The 16,204-nt window shown below is 39.7% G+C and overlaps 1 protein-coding gene across 8 annotated transcripts in view; it reads right to left on the bottom strand.

The window, feature by feature from the left end:
• Positions 1-611: 611 nt before the first annotated feature.
• MAPK9 (mitogen-activated protein kinase 9) overlaps positions 612-16,204 on the bottom strand; it is a 67,738-nt gene continuing 52,145 nt past the window's right edge. For 3 of the 8 annotated variants that reach the window (XM_032270258.1, XM_032270261.1, XM_032270260.1), the window contains 7 exons: positions 14,225-14,390; positions 12,645-12,716; positions 8,007-8,189; positions 6,782-6,906; positions 5,715-5,778; positions 3,742-3,813; positions 612-2,377 (listed from right to left, as the gene is read on the bottom strand). In XM_032270258.1, the coding sequence (XP_032126149.1) occupies positions 2,235-2,377; positions 3,742-3,813; positions 5,715-5,778; positions 6,782-6,906; positions 8,007-8,189; positions 12,645-12,716; positions 14,225-14,390 (825 nt within the window). In that variant the 3' untranslated portion in view covers positions 612-2,234. The other 5 variants (XM_032270259.1, XM_032270263.1, XM_032270265.1 and 2 more) reach the window with 4 other exon arrangements.

Here is a 16,204-nt window from a genome sequence, read left to right on the forward strand (position 1 = left end):
GTTTATAAAAATACATGTCCAAAATAGTTACTTCCTGGGTTATGTACAATATAAATTACAAAAATAAAATAGAAAAGATGAAAACTTGAGCACATTTTTCAGCATTTATCCATAGAGATCGGCTTGAAACCATATGCATGGCACCAGGACCCTGGCAAATCTAGGCTCAGCAGGAAGAACCGTGAAGCTGGGGTGAGGTATTTCTGTGGAGCTTGTGGCCTGTCCTGGGCACACTCACCTCTACCTGGTGGAAGAGGGCCTTTCCAGGAAACCCTGTCCACACCGTCACAGGCTCCATCTGTGACAAGTGGCTTGCTGAATGCCCAGAGGAGCTAGTGAGTAGAAAGCCAGTCTGCAGGTGCCTCATCCCCCGTCCACGTCTCCCGGTAAGGGGAGCATCACACAGTGCAGGGCAGCTCCTGCATTTTCAAACCTCTCCCTTTCCTTTGTTTTTCCTTTTAAAGAGAGATTTAGTAAAGTCTTTTAAAAGAATGTGTATTAGAGAGAAGGCCGTTTTAAGATGTTTATATAGATAGATAGCCATGTAATACGTGTTTCCGTCTCAATCCAAGTTATTATTACCAATTTGTATTTGAAAGTGTCTAAATGACACAATATAAAAGAACTATTTCTTATTTCATATTAATTTTGCTAATCAAGGGTTCCAGTTTCCAGTGATATGACCAAACAATAAGACATAACTGTTGCAGAGAGAACCATATATTTTAGATAATATTTATAATAAACTTTCTTATCACAGTTCCTCCTCAGAACACATTCTATAGAATGTTGACCAAAAAGCTTTCAAAATAATTGAACACAAGATATGAATCAGCAACAAAATAAGCTCGAGGGAAAAAACATGGGCACAGGTAGGCAAAACGTGATCATCATAGCTCCATTTCTGCAGTGACACTTACATACTCAGTATCTTAATGAATTTTGAGTAATTTACATATCGTAAAGTATCAATTTCAGGTGAGCAGTTTTAAGTCACAAAATATTCAATAATTAATCATTACTCTTTGCAGTATTTCCTTCATATCCTCTGAAGAGTTTCCCAGAACATTCATGGATTTCCCTTCGGAAAAGGAATGCCCCAAACAATGGAAAACAACTATAGCAAATAGGCATCTGAATCTGCCTGGCATCTGAAAGCAAACCAAAGAGGAATTTATCTGCGTCTTTCAATGAAGAAAGAAAATCAAGAACGTGGTATTGGCAGAGGGAAATTGAATGAGGAAAGGTAAGTAAAGGCGAAGGAAGCACTTAGGATATGACTGCAGTGATCTCTAGTGACCATTTTGTAAAATTCTACTTCAACGTTAGGCCATGGATGCAGAAATCTATCTGCCATCATATTATTGAGATGGAGTATTACATGCTTAATACAGAAGGTGAAGTTCTAGGTAGCATTTTAAATTCATATTAAGTCTAGAAGACCAAGAAGAAAAGAGATAAGGTAGCTAGGATTTCAAGCAGCACTAAGCAAAACTTAAAATTTTATCATGCAGTAAAGCTGAATGTACAACCATCCCAGACAAGACAATTTAGAGAAAACAAGGTATCCACATAAGTGTCTTGGTTTTAGCTGTGAGAATTCTCAGCCCAAACACCACAAATATAGGAAAAGCTATATATTTTATTTATTAAATAGATTTAATTATATGTCTTCTGAAATACAAAAGAGAATAAATCATAACATAAAAGGGAGTAAGATATAATAACATCATGACGGCCAATTAATAAACATAAATCAACTTTTTCTGGACAGATACCAAATTACTTAAGAGGATTAAGAGATAACTTCAGAAGCAGCACTACCTGGAAGATTATTTGGCATTTAAATACTGATTTCCAAAGTGCTAGATGGGCAAGTCCAAGCAAGCATTTGTGGTCACATGCACATACATCTCAACAGTTACAGATGATGAGAAACTGTCACTACTATTACCATACAACTCTAAACAAATTCACCTATTCTAACTGCTCACCTGAAATGATCTTGAACAAAATCTCTAGAAATGTGGCTTGCACTTTTTTTCTTCAGACATATTCTGCCTCATTTTATAATCTAAGCAGGCAATCCTATTAGATCTGAGTAGGGCAAGACATTGTGTTTCTTACATGCAGAACATGGAGTTTTTCTATTTGGTTCCATCAACTCCCAAGCATTTCAGGCCCATGGAGGTGAGAGTTCCTTCAATGATGACAGGTGTACTATTTCTAACTTATCATCGACAACCTTCAAGGGGTCCCGTCGAGGCATCGAGACTGCTGTCTGTGTCTGAGGCCAGTGTCTGCTCAGTGGACATGGATGAAATGTCATTGATAGATGAAGACTGAGAAGTAGTGGCGTTGCTACTTACTGCTGCATCTGTGCTAAGAAAACCAAATATAATAAAATCTGAGGCACGACATTGCTGAAAATCCAGGCAACGAGACTTCAGGCCATTTATTGGCTCTGTCCTTTTGTAGTTTCCCAATCCTAACTATGAGTACAAACAAGAAGTTAGTTGGCGGGACTTTCTGAACTTTTCCTTGAGTCTTTCTTTGGGCCCAGAATCCCCTATTTCTATGTCTTTCCTTGCAAGATTCTTGTTTTCTTCTCAGTGGCTAAACATATATGTGGCCATGTATAATCATGTTAGCTACTTAAAAAATACCTGCTTCTTTCAAGTAGACATCAAAAGGAAAAAGCTATATTTATCTGAAAATGCAGTATCACAAAAGGCTTAAGCCTGAATAGGATTCAAGTGTCACCAGACACTTGAATTTATAACATAAACACTAAATCTACAGAAAAAAAAAAAACAATATTCAAAGAAACCTTTTGCAATAAACAGACTGCATACTAGAAAAAGGAAAAAAAAATTAGGGCTTCATATTTTTTATTGTTTTATAACTCCAGAAAGCTGATATTTTAATCTTTTAAAGCAAATGAAACTATCCTACTTCCTACTATCCATATTTTAGTCTGGTTTGAATAAAAATACAACATGCAGACTCTCTTGAGATCGACGTTTGCAGTCTTAAATTTGTGCTTAGTTAACAAGCACTTAAGTTCTTCCTGAAGTTATGTAATCTCTAGATGCTTGACACATACATCATGCTGAATATAAAATTCAAGAATACAAAGTAAGCTGTGCTCTCTGCACATCCTCACGCATGTGTGTGCATGCTTTCCAATGGGAGTGGGAGGGAGACAATAAATATAACTTGAGTGTTTCATTTAGTAAACAGGTAGAACCCTGCAGATTTAAGTGAATATCACTAATATCAGAATCTCTCATAATCATACAACTACCCAGTCATTAGGATTCTACAACTATGAATATCAGTAGATCAAGTAGAAAAAAGGGAGAATGATATGAACAATTTTCTCAAAAGAAAATCATATTCCATTTTATCTAGATTGGCATTTTGGGTGGGACCAGTACAAAGAGGGTTATCAACACTGCAAAGGCTTTTCTTCAATTTCTTCATCTATAAATGGAGCTGACAGCAGTTATTGCAAAGATGAAAGAGGAATGTTTATAACAAAGTTCAGTGCCTGGCATATCAGTAAAACGTCATCCACCACTACCACCACCATGACAAGCCAAAAAGGGTAGCTATTCATACAGTGTTTTTTAAATCTGATGCTAGCCAGGCTGGCATTTCACATGTTGCTGCCATTTATAAAAGTTGAACTGAGAAAGAAAAATATCATACGATCAAACTATTAAAGCAATCACTAACCTGAAGTCTGATCTTTTACAACACCATTCTTGCTTCTTTCTTCCCAATCCATGACTTCTTTGTAAATTAGCTCTTTAATAAAAATACAAGTTAAAATGCTTACTCAGTTTCTAACAGTTTTATTGTATCTCTAAACTCTGCTTCCAAATCAATTGGAACCACTCCAAGGGCACCATGGTATGTTATGTTTAATTTTAAGATAGAGTCAATTCAGTAATATAGTCTACCTGGACCAAAATATTCATTTAATTTTTTTTTTTTTTTTTTTGAGATGGAGTCTTGCTCTGTGGCCCAGGCTGGAGTGCAGTGGCATGATCTCAGCTCACTGTAACTTCTTGCTGCCGGGTTCAAGTAATTCTCCTGCCTCAGCCTCCCAAGTAGCTGGGAATACAGGCAAGTGCCACTATGCCCGGCTAATTTTTGTATTTTTAATAGAGATGGGGTTTCACCATGTTGGTCCGGCTGGTCTTGAACTCCTTACCTTGTGATCTGCCTGCCTCAGCCTCCCAAAGTGCTGGGATTACAAGCGTGAGCTGTTGTGGCCTGGCCTATATTCATGTTTTGATAAGTTGTATGTTTTCTTTTCTTTTCTTTTTTTTTTTTTTTGAGACAGAGTCTCATGCAGTCATCTAGGCTGGAGTGAAGTGGGTCTTGGCTCACTGCAACCTCTACCTCTTAGATTCAAGTGATTCTCATGCTACAGTCATTCAAGTAGCTGGGATTACAGGTGTGCACCACCATGCCTTGCTAATTTTTGTAGTTTTTGCAGAGATGGGGTTTTGCCATGTTGGCCGGGCTTGTCTTGAATTCCTGGCCTCAAGTCATCTGCCTGCCTTGGCCTACCAAAGTGCTGGGATTACAGGCGTGAGCCACTGCGCCCCAACTACATCACATTTTTTCAATGTGACTAGTGAGGTAGCAAAACATGGAGGGTAGTTCTGGATCCATAACAGGGTTTTATGAAGTGGAGTGGCTCCCACAGAACACTATAAGGGATTGGACATTCTCACACCCATGTTTCTCTGTGGTTACTCAGGGTTCTCCAAAGGTAATCAGCAGCCACATGTGGGCTAGGAGCCCCCCACACTAGCCAGAAATGAATCCACATGCCTAAGTCTTTTCTTATTTTCAACTTCAGTTTTCCTCAACTTTCATTTGTAAGAAAAACTAATTAACTACTAAGTAAGTTATTAGGGATTCCTAAAATTTCAGCATTCATGAACTAACATTAACACATTGCAAGCATTTACTGAGACTAATGAGCATGCTGTGTGCATGTCTTGATAAGCATGGGCACACAGGTAACTGGCATTCCCACATCCCAGGATGACCCTGGGTTAGGACCCATCATCAGTGTTAACTCACTCTGACTGTGGTTCTCAGTTACTACTGATCCTGCTTTTTAATGAAAAATTGTTAGTTCAACCTCTTCATTATAGGTATAGTTTGTTGTGTGTTGTTTGGTTAATCTTACAGTGGTAATAATACCTAGCTGGACATTTTCAATCTGCAATTTCCCCCAAACTGGATTTTAAAACATATGTACAACTACATGGCTTAAAAGAACAAGCAGAAGTTCACATGACCCCCAGCCCTGGCTCCCCATTTCTGCATATACTGGGAATTCTATAGGTAACATGCAGCCAGTGAATTGGCCTCACCTGACAATTTGCAACATGTTATCAATATATGTGTGATACAATTACTAAGCTCAGTTTACAAACTAATATGTGAAAAGCCATGAAAAACATATTTTTCCCTCTTGAAACATATGATAAGAAATTCATACATGTGCCTCTCTAATTCTGTTCTCTTCAAGTTCTTTTTCTACTGGAAACTGCAGCTAAGTGGGCTGCAGCGTGGTTTTTTTTTTTTGCCCTTTCCTGAAGAGAAATGTCACAAAATGTAAAGTTTCTGCTTTATAGGATTGGAAGAAATGTCACAAGGAAGAACAAAACAAGCTCTGTCTTTACCTTTCCATTCTTCAATTGCATGTTCTCTTTCTTCCAACTGGGCATCATAAATTTGAGGTGGTGGCTAAAAATTAAATCATATGCAAAGTCAACAGTAATGCCTCAAAAAACAATGAGGCATTAAAAAAGGTAGAATCACTTGGAAGACTTCTAGTCTATTTATGATATGAATTTAGTGTAATTCAACACATGGTTTAATAAAGATTTCTGTCATGTGATATCAGCTTTAGAATCAAAATCATTATGAAAAACTTAACCAAAAAAGAGTTACTATGTTCCTCTTAATAATCACCTGACCTCAAAACAAGACATCTGCCCAGATGTCATTAGAAACTCATCAGCACAGGTTGTTTCCCAGAGACCCAGCATGGACAAGGCACTGGGCTGGCAGCTATGGAAGATCCTGTTGTTTCTTAGAACAAATTTTACATTTTCTTCATGGGAGAACTCCCAAACCCAATGTCCAACTCATAAATGGACTGTTACAAAAGTCTGCTTATAAATTGGATTATTTTTCTATAAAGCAATGTTTAAAGTGATGGTAAGATCACAGGCCATGAAAGAAGCCTGCTACTATGCAATGATTTCCCTCACAGCTAAAGCTCACTCACACCAGTGCTGATATGGAAACAAGCACACGAGCACCAAACTCAGAGTGGAGCTACTCCAGAAGGGGAACCAGGAGGCATGATGCCTTTAGGGAAGGATAAACAGACGTGTGTTTGTTGTTCAGCCTCTCTGGTTGAGTGGCCTAAATAAGAGGATGCAACCAAAGCCCATGGCATAGAACAGATCCTTAATAAGCTATGAGCACAAAGCAGACTTTGCAAAATGGAGACAATGATATCACCAAAGTGTGAGTTCATTCCCGAGGTACTCTGAGCTGGAGCTCCAGCAGCAAAAGAACAAGTGACCCAGGTCTCAGAAAACATTTGGCCTTTTTGTAACTGGGAGCCCCCAGATGGAGAACTTGCTACCTGTATATAGCCACTCTGGATGAACAGAAAAGAACCATGGAAATACAAGCCTGGCCTCTACATAGAAATCTTTTCAAAACAGATACTCACTGCTTCTGCTTCAGCAGGATCATACCACACAGTGATGTATGGGTGACGCAGGGCTTCGTCTACAGAGATCCGCTTGTCAGGATCAATCACTAACATTTTTGATAACAGATCTCTGGCTTGACTTGCTAGGGTAAAAACAAATATTAGATTAATAAATTAATGCTGTTAATATGAAAAAAAGAGAACCATACAATAAAGAACTAAGTATGACAGCACATATAGAACAAAGATATATTACTTTTGAGAAATGTTTGATAGGTTCAAGATGAATAGAACCCAAACATTTTTAAGAAAAAGTCAAGCAGCCACTTTCATGACAAGCCGGGTTTCCAAATGTAGTTTTACGCCTCTGGATCTGCGAGGGGAAGAGAAACCTGGGCCCCCAGGGTTATGGGAAAGAGCACCTCAGACCAATATCTGGGCAGGGACCAAGGCTGGGAAACCACAGCAAAGGAAGTGGCAATTGCTGAGCTGAGGGCGGTACTGCCCAGAGTGCAGGAAAGAGGCAAAGGGGAGTATTTTTCTCTAAGTCACATCAAAATGAAATTAGAACAGATTTTTAAACCACACAACAATCTCACATTCCCACAGTATAAAATACTCACAGATGCTTCTGGCTGGCCTAGCTGTATACAGTGTTGGCAACACATTTTTTTTTTTTTTTTTAATCCACAGATTGGTATTTAAGAAAAAAAACCAAGTTAAATAACTTAGTTAAATATAAGGCTCACCTAGGTTTTGGCAATAAAAGTTCACAACCTGAATAAGCACAGGAAAGACTGGGGCTTTTCTGATTAAGGCACAGTTTATCTTAATGTAGCCATGTCCTTAAGAAATCACATTGTAGTAAAGGGTGCAGAAGAAAAGGGAGAGTGCCTTTTTTATCAAATGACTATCACATGGCTTCTGACTCTAGAATCTGCAGTCAAGTGTTCTTTTTAATCTGAAAACTTTTTGAATTCCAGCTGCTATAACTGTAATATAAGATTATTTCAGGCTGATTTGCTTATTTTTATTTTGGCCAAAGGCTTCAATTAAGCCATCTTATAGAATATAAAGCTTCTAGACCTTTAAGATTTCTCTCCTCAGTACCTTCACACCTCAGACTTCTGGCCTAAAATGACTTTCTCTCCCAAAGCTCACAGGTTTTTAGAATATAAACATGAAAGAGTGAAAGCATCACCTGAATTACAAAAACAAGCATAAGAAAAAAAGGATATTTTACTTTTTATTTTGTCTCGTTCGGATTCTGATGGGAATATCCAATCTGGAAAGAGTTCTTCGAATTTGATTCCAGGATACTTTGGTCTGTTTTCTACATAATTTCTCACAGTTGGCTGAAGTTTCTTCATGAACTCTGCTGATGGTGTTCCAAGCTGCTCAATAACTTTATTCCACTGATCGATATCTAAAGAGTCTCTTGAGGAAAATACAACTGAAATGCCTTGTATTCATAGTACATGCAGCAGCATCATTTGAAGAAAAGTAATATTTGTACCTATCAACTAGGCCACCCCACTGGGATCAGCAGAAGAATTTTGAAATAATATTCAAATAAGGTTTGGGTTTCCAAATTACACTATTTTTTTGAACTCTTACACTCTGTATCTTTACAAACTATGATCACAGTTTATTAAGTCAACATAATGAAGTCTATACACCTTCCCACTCTAGTTCAAAATAAAGTTTACCTTATAACTAAAAATACCTATGGCAAAAAATGATTAAACATGAAATTAGATAAACATTACATAAGCAAATTGAAATCAGTTTTCATACCAATGCTACCTTAGATTCATTTCATAGCCTTCTAAAGAACAGAGGATTTCGAGGAACCTGTGGAGAAACCTATCTGATCTCCTCAGTTTACAGCTGGAGAGCCAACCAACTATGCTTAGACTGAACCTAGTGACAGCTTTCAAATGCTATTGTTTTATTTGGAATTGACTCTTCCCAACCATCCCAGGTCTGGGATAGCCAGGTCTCTATCCCAGTCCTGGCTGCAATACCTAGGTAATGCATTTTATTTTCTTTCAAAGTGCATGACCTGGGTTTCAGACTCAACTGTGCACTAAACACTCACAGGGTGTCAGGGGAAGTCAAGCTTCCTTGGGGGACCATTTCCTTATGCAGACAATACCAGCTTTGTCTATTCCCAGGGTACTTGTTAGGCTTGGGGTAATTGGGATTGCATGTGGGAAAGTGATACTGAAACTGTACTCAACTACAGAAGATAATGCAAGCCAGAAAAAAAAAAATAGCATAAACAGCAGCTTAAAAAAGTGGTCACTGAGGCATGTCTTAGAAAAATGAACTTACGTTACCATGAAATAACCTAGTGAACAGGTACATGAACTCAGTTCTTCCAAAATGTTATTTCCAAAGACCTGCTTGGGAAATGAGTTTCTGGCATTCAACTCACTAGCAAATTCTCCTTACTCCTATTTCATACATCCTGTCAAATCAGAGTTATGCCCACATTTTATTTATCTATTTAGCCAAAATGTAAAAACTGTCCCATACTTTCCCTTCTTCCATATACATATATTATATATATATATATATATATATATACACACACACACATATATATATATATATGTATGTATATAAATAAAGACAGTCTCACTCTGTCACCCAGGCTGGAGTGCAGTGGTGAAATCTTGGCTCACTGCAAACTCCGCTTCCCGGGCTCAAGTGATTATTGTGCCTCAGCCTCCCATTAGCTGGGACTATAGGCACCTGCCACCACGCCCAGCTAATTTTTGTATTTTTAGTAGAGACAGGGTTTCACCATGTTGGCCAGGCTGGTCTCTAACTCCTGGCTTCAAGTGATCCACCCACCTCGGCTTCCCAAAGTGCTGGGATTATAGGCGTGAGCCACTGCACCCGGCCTGCCTTATACTTTTGATACCTCTTCCGCATACTCACTACCACAGACTCCCCAGGATGCACCCACCCAACATCTGTGTGCCATTTGCAACATAGCAACCATCTGCACTCCCCACTGCACCAAACCTGCCCAGCTCTAGACCCTAACCCTAGTGCCTACTCAAAGATGAGCTTCCTCAACTCTTCCTTCTCTGACATCATCAACATTTTGCACTCTACCAGTACATTCCAACACCATTCATAAATGACGGTGTTTTCTCCTATATAAACACAGCAGCTGCTTCCTTTTGGCCCCCACTAGCTATCACTCCATTTCTTATTCCTGTTTGCAGCAAAACTTCCATAAAGACCTGCCTATACTGTGTGTGTAATTCCCAGCCTCTCATTTTCTTCAAACATATTCCCATCAAGCTTTCTTCCCTCCACTCCATAAATGCTGTGCCCATCATGGCTGCCAGCAGCCATCACGAGGCCCAGCAGCCAATCCTCTGTCCTCATCTCATGTGAATGACCCTCCCTCAGTCACGGTCTTTAGGAGGAGGGGTCACTGGAGTGCCTTCTCCATTTCCTTCCCTATTCCTTTTCTCCTTCAACTTGAAGGGGGCTAAGTACTGGGTCCTTGTCTCTTCCTCTCCTGCAAGCGCTCACTACCAGTCCTGAGGCTTCAAGGCTACTGACAGATGGATGACAACGACTTCAATCTATCCCAGACCTGGCTCCTGAATTCCACTGTCTAATAGACATCTCTAAACCCTACCAAGGCTCCTTGAAGGGTCCAGCTTCAAAGCAGATGCAGAGTACAAGACTATCTCTCCCTGGACACACCCCTACCAGCCTGCTGGGAGGCCTCTGCCTCTCCTCTGGATGATGGCAGCCTCTGCTCTGGTCTCTTGCTCTGCCCTGCCTTGATGAACCACCCTTAATTCAGCAGCAAGGGGGAGCCTCTTTGCACCTAAGTCAGATTAGTCACCCAGAAATGGGCAGGCAAGAGAAATATCTGCTGGGTTAATGATAAAGGACTAGAAACTAAACCAGTTGTAAGAGATGACCCACAGATGCCCTGAAAGGCCCCCACCCCAGCATCCTACAGATGAGAGGGACAGGGGACAGATGAGAGGGACAGGGGAAGGGGAAAGATAATTCTGGCAAGCCCAGTGGACTTTGTTGTCTAACTCTTGCGATGCTGCAGGCAGACCATAGGTCTCCCATTTTTTACAGAAGGGGAAACCAAGGCTAAGAGAGGCCCTGAATTTCTCAAGGATGCCTAGCTGGCAAGGGGAGGAGTCTGAGCTGGGGCCCAAGGTGGTCTGGCAAAAGCTTTCTCTTTCTCACAGGTCAGGGCAGGGACAGGAATTCCTTTTTTACCCCAGCTCACAAATGTAAAGCAAATCTCTGAGACCCGCAGTCTGATTTCTGCAACTTTTTTCTATCTCCCAAATTTCAATCTAATATTTTAAAGAGTTGGCAAAATTTTCCTTAGAAAATAATGTTAAACTGTGTGTGACTTTTGGGAATAACATTATTTCAACACCATTAATTAATGACATTAATGTTAATATGTAAAGCAGGCATTTTAAGTTACTTACTAAAATGCACCAAAATGTACTCACATTTTTCATTTTTGTACTTTTTGAAGAAAACATTTCTTAATAAAACAAGGAATGGCACAAAATGAGTAAGAATTGAGACAAACTGAACATTAAGTAGATACTTCTAAATTATTAGCCCTTTGATTCCTCAACTTTTCCCTTTTTAATTAAGTTAACTTGCAAAATAAAGACTTCCTTATTTATAGGCTGAAACAAGTGAATCTGAGTTAAGGCTATGGAAACTGCTAGAAAATTTACTAGAACAAATAAAATACTATATTTAACTTGACATATAATCTATGATATATAAAAATGTAAAGAAAGGTAAATGAGAGAAATAAAAACATCTTCATTCCAAGTCTGTGTTGTGAAGAATTCATATTATAAAGAGACCATCCTGATAAAATTATTAAAATCTGAAATTACTTTCCTAAAATACATACAAACACTGACTACAGAGCTTGATTTCCTTAAAAGCAACTATCAATCTGCCTAAGGATGGCGATCAATTTAAACTTTCATAATGAAAACAAAGTCAAAGACTAATGAAAAACTAAGTGGTGAGAACACAAACGAAAAAGGAAAGACGTGAAGAACCATGTTAGGATAAAAAATACTAAGGATGGAAGAATGACAAATGAGGAAAGAAGGCTACTTTTAACGATTAGAGTAGTTATTCTCCTTTCTGCTGTATCTCTAATATGATTTGCTGACTACAGTATGAGTTCATCTTTTTCATTTTACATTTATTTCAACTTCCCCAGCGTGTCGCAAAATAACCCACCAGACAAATTTGTTTTTAAAAAATTCTACAAAATGTCAGCGCAGTAACAAACAAGAAAGTTTAACATATTGTTCCTCACAAAATTTTCATTTTAATCTCTTTTACTTAGGTCCTTTGTAATGTGCTTCAGTTCTTACTTTGGGGAAAAGTATTTCAATGCATAGCAATAACTAACAAAACAGTATTTAATTAAAGCATACAAGCACACTAGCCTATTAAATTTAGCTAGCGTCTTTCCTAGTTAAATTAATGGAATAAACTAAATAATGCAATATTTTCATTTAAATATCAGAATATACTTATCAAATAGTAAATAATTTCTTCTATATGTCCAGCTATTTTTGATAAAATTAAGAGCTAATATAATTGGTTTAACTTAACTCTAAGTCTCAAAATTGTTACAGGTAGTCAAGTTAAAAATAAAGTATAAAATTGACAGTTGTGTGATACTAATTAACAAATATAATAAAGCCCCCCTTAGAACACAGTCTGGAGTGGATTACGACATTGTCCTCGTGAGCGCTCGTGTAAGCAGGTGGTCATGCTGCCTGAGACATTATGGAAAGCAGGGCGGGGCCAAGGTCGCGGGGAAGGATACGGTCAGTGCCTTGGAATATCACACAACCTTTCACCAGTTCTCCCATGATGCAACCCACTGACCAGATATCAACTGAAAATAAAATGAAATGATAAAATTATGAAGTGCCATGAGCAAAACAAAGGTGAGGAAAAGGAATTCTAACAGTGCACTAAACACACAAATATGGAAAAATAAATTGCTAGCTAAGGGTGAACTTTTTACACAATATGAATGATTGCTGACCTCTATTTTAGCCTTCAGTTTGTAGCAATCTGGGGTTTTAGTGCCAAAGAGTCCAATACTTTAGAGCTTAAAACAAACAAACAAAAAACCAGAAACAAGAAGTGCCTGTGAACACAAAGCTTTTCAGGGTCACATGCCCACCCTGCCCCCAGCCTCCATGGCCAAGTGCCAGGTCCCCTGTGAAGGATACAGTCTCTTCCTGGGAACAGGACTTTATGGAGGACCATTTCTGCCATGATGCACCCGACAGACCAGATGTCCACTACCAAACACCAGGGGATTAAAAACCAGCTACAGTCCCACATCTCTTTTCTCCAAACCCCCTCCCAGAGACAAACCCAGTAAATATCACCAGCTTGCCAGCAGGAGCTTTTGTGCACTGTTGACACCGCACCAAATGAGCAGATCATTTTCTAGACTGCTCTATCAGAAAGGCAGCAGCACTCAGTGGGGGAACAGGCAGCACACAGTGGCTGGCTTGCAGGACTGCAGGTGTGACCCTGCTATAGGGGCCCAGACTTCCCACCCTCATCTGTGAGGCCACGCTGGTCCCCCTGGCATCAGACAGACAGCAGAGCTCTCTAAGTGCTCTGCTGGTGGGCGGAGGGGAGAAGTGAACAGGGGATCTAGTTTTCTCTCCCTTCCACGGGAAGCACATGAAGCTGTGCCTCTCAGGGTGGGAACACATGCTACAATGCAGCAAGATAAACCTGGAGTAAAACTTGTTTCAGATGACCTGGGTAAACTTTCAGTCTTTTTTAAAATAAGTTGAGAAAATACCAAATATTTGTTAACAATAATAAAAAAAAGTAAGTGTGATTTAGTTATTTTCATCAAATTTGCTAAAAGCCAAGTTTCAAAGAGCTCTGATATTGCTAGAATAAGCTAAATTTTGATGTAAAAAGATACCAATTTTACATGAAAGAGAACGTGTATTAATCCATTTACATCAAAAAACCAACAAGAAAAGCCAGTCCATGGGCTGGAGATCAGGAGATTGGCCAGCTTCGTGGGTTGTGAGGAGGAGGGGCTGTGGGGAGGCCAGGGCTGCTGGTCCTGTAGGTGTGCTCATATCAGCTGAACTGCACACTCAGGATCTGCACACTTGGCTATAGGTAGATTAAATGTTGATAAAAAGTTCAAAATACTAATTTTAAAAGCAAAATTTTAAAAGAGAATGATTTTAACCAATGGAAAAACACAATTAATTATTTATTTTCTCTGTATCACACTATTCTATATGTAACAGTCCCCATGGTCTACACCATACAGTTCAAAGGAAAGAGAAAAAACTCAGGACCACCACTAGAGCGATTCTAAACATCCCAGCCTCTTCCAGTCCCAGCTGTACTCACCATTCTCTTTGTAGCCCATACCCAGGATGACTTCAGGTGCCCGGTAGTACCGTGTCACCACATAAGGAGTCATCATAAAGTTAGTGCATGCTGTCCGTGCCAGGCCAAAGTCAAGGATCTTCAGGGTGCAGTCTGATTTCACAACAATGTTGCTAGGCTTCAAATCCTAGGAAAGAAATAGTTTAAATCAGTAAAAAGAACAGAGCATGCTAAATAAACTGCTTCATATCCGTAAGGGTCTGTGAAGCCAGTGTGAGAGTGTAGGGAGTACAGTAAACTGAACTCTAGGATTTGGGAACAATTTTGAAAAATCTTACTCTGAAATTGAAACTAAAACAAATCAGTCTAAAGAGGTCAGAGGGTACCCCTTACCCCCAGTGAAAACCTTCATGGCCTTCCTTTGTCCTTTCTGTGGCCTTCCAGGCCCTCAGGCTACCCTGTCTACCCTCCGTCCATGCATCCACATGTCCCGTCCTCCACGCCTGGACTTCAGTTCCCCAATACTCTGATTCTCTTCTGCCAAGGTCCTCATGCTCACTGTCAGTCTAGGGCAGTGCTGTTACATAGACAATGCCATATAATGTGAACCATGTGTATAATTTACATTTTCTAGCAGCCATGTTCAACAGCGTGAACAGAAATAGGTGAAATTAATTTCAATAATATATTTTATTTAACCCAATATATCCATATTATCATTCCAAAATGTAATCAACATCAGAAAAACCTTGAGATATTTTATATTCTTTTTGGTACTGAGGCTTTGAAGTCCGGTATGTATTTGACAACTGTAGCATGGCCACATCCTGAGTACTCTACAGCTTCCTGTGGTTGGTGGCTGCCATACCGGACAGCACAGGCCTAGAATCCTCTAACCCTGGAATCTTCCCATGGCTCTTTCTCTCCTTGAAAGAGCAATTCTATGATCATCCACCTCAAGTCTTCTCACCCCTACCACTTGGATAGTGTATGCTGAATGAAGACATGCATCCTATTCCAACCCACTTGCAAAGCCTTAACGCAACTTCTGCAACCTCTTCCCTTATAACTAAGGGACGTTCTTCCTGCTGATCCACCACCATAGCCTCCTTCGTTAGGACTCAGGAATTTGACTTTTGCCTGGGGACTTCAGCCTGCAAACTCACTCTAGAAACTGCAACTTGTAAACAACTCACATCCATTCTTTTCACAAGAGTATAAAATGCATACCTGTAATGTCAAATTGCCAAGCCACCGACACAGAGTAAAGCCTGCGGATACTTTACATGGGGAGTTTCAGGTTCCATAAAACTGCCTAGCATCTGACTTTAAGACATCCCAACTGATGGGCCACAAGGAGGTTGCAGGTATGCCTCAGTGAAGGCTGTGGAACTGTTATCAGGGCAAGCGGGAAGCCATTTGAATTGTTACAATTACATTTCAATGCTGCTAAATGCTCTATTTCTAGGCTTCCGATTCTGTAAAATTTAAATTATAAATATATAATGTTTAAAAATGCAATGACAATCTCTACCTGGCCCCAAAAAGAAGCCCCTAGCCCCTCCATTCCACCTCAGGGTACTGTGCAGATACCCCCAGTTCCCAGAGAGGTCTTAGAGAAAGAAGCTGGGCTGCTGTTCAGCATGAAGGAAAGCCAGGGGAGAAGCAGCCCAAGTTCAACCAGGGACTCTCCGCTGTGAGGACTTGGTCATGGAGCTAAGACCAAATGAACCAATTTGCTTCTCCTTTCCTTTTTTTAAAATCAAAGAATATGTTAAGAACAAGCATTTTAGAACACAAATTACTAACAGATAAAATAGTGTCCAATCTCACAAAAATCTTTTTTAAAAACCCAAAATGAATGCCCATTTTTAGTTTATCGTGTGGCAGCCATGGAAAGCAAGCAGCCTCAGTGATGGCAGGAGAGGCAGAAAGAGGCACCTTCTCAGGCCACAGGGGTGTACAGTGGGTACTTTCTCTCCAGGAGGCTGATTTCTGAGG

This window comes from Sapajus apella, unplaced genomic scaffold (assembly GCF_009761245.1).
Source record: "Sapajus apella isolate SASKATOON/1434 unplaced genomic scaffold, GSC_monkey_1.0 scaffold206, whole genome shotgun sequence".
Classification (NCBI taxonomy): Eukaryota; Metazoa; Chordata; class Mammalia; order Primates; family Cebidae; genus Sapajus; species Sapajus apella.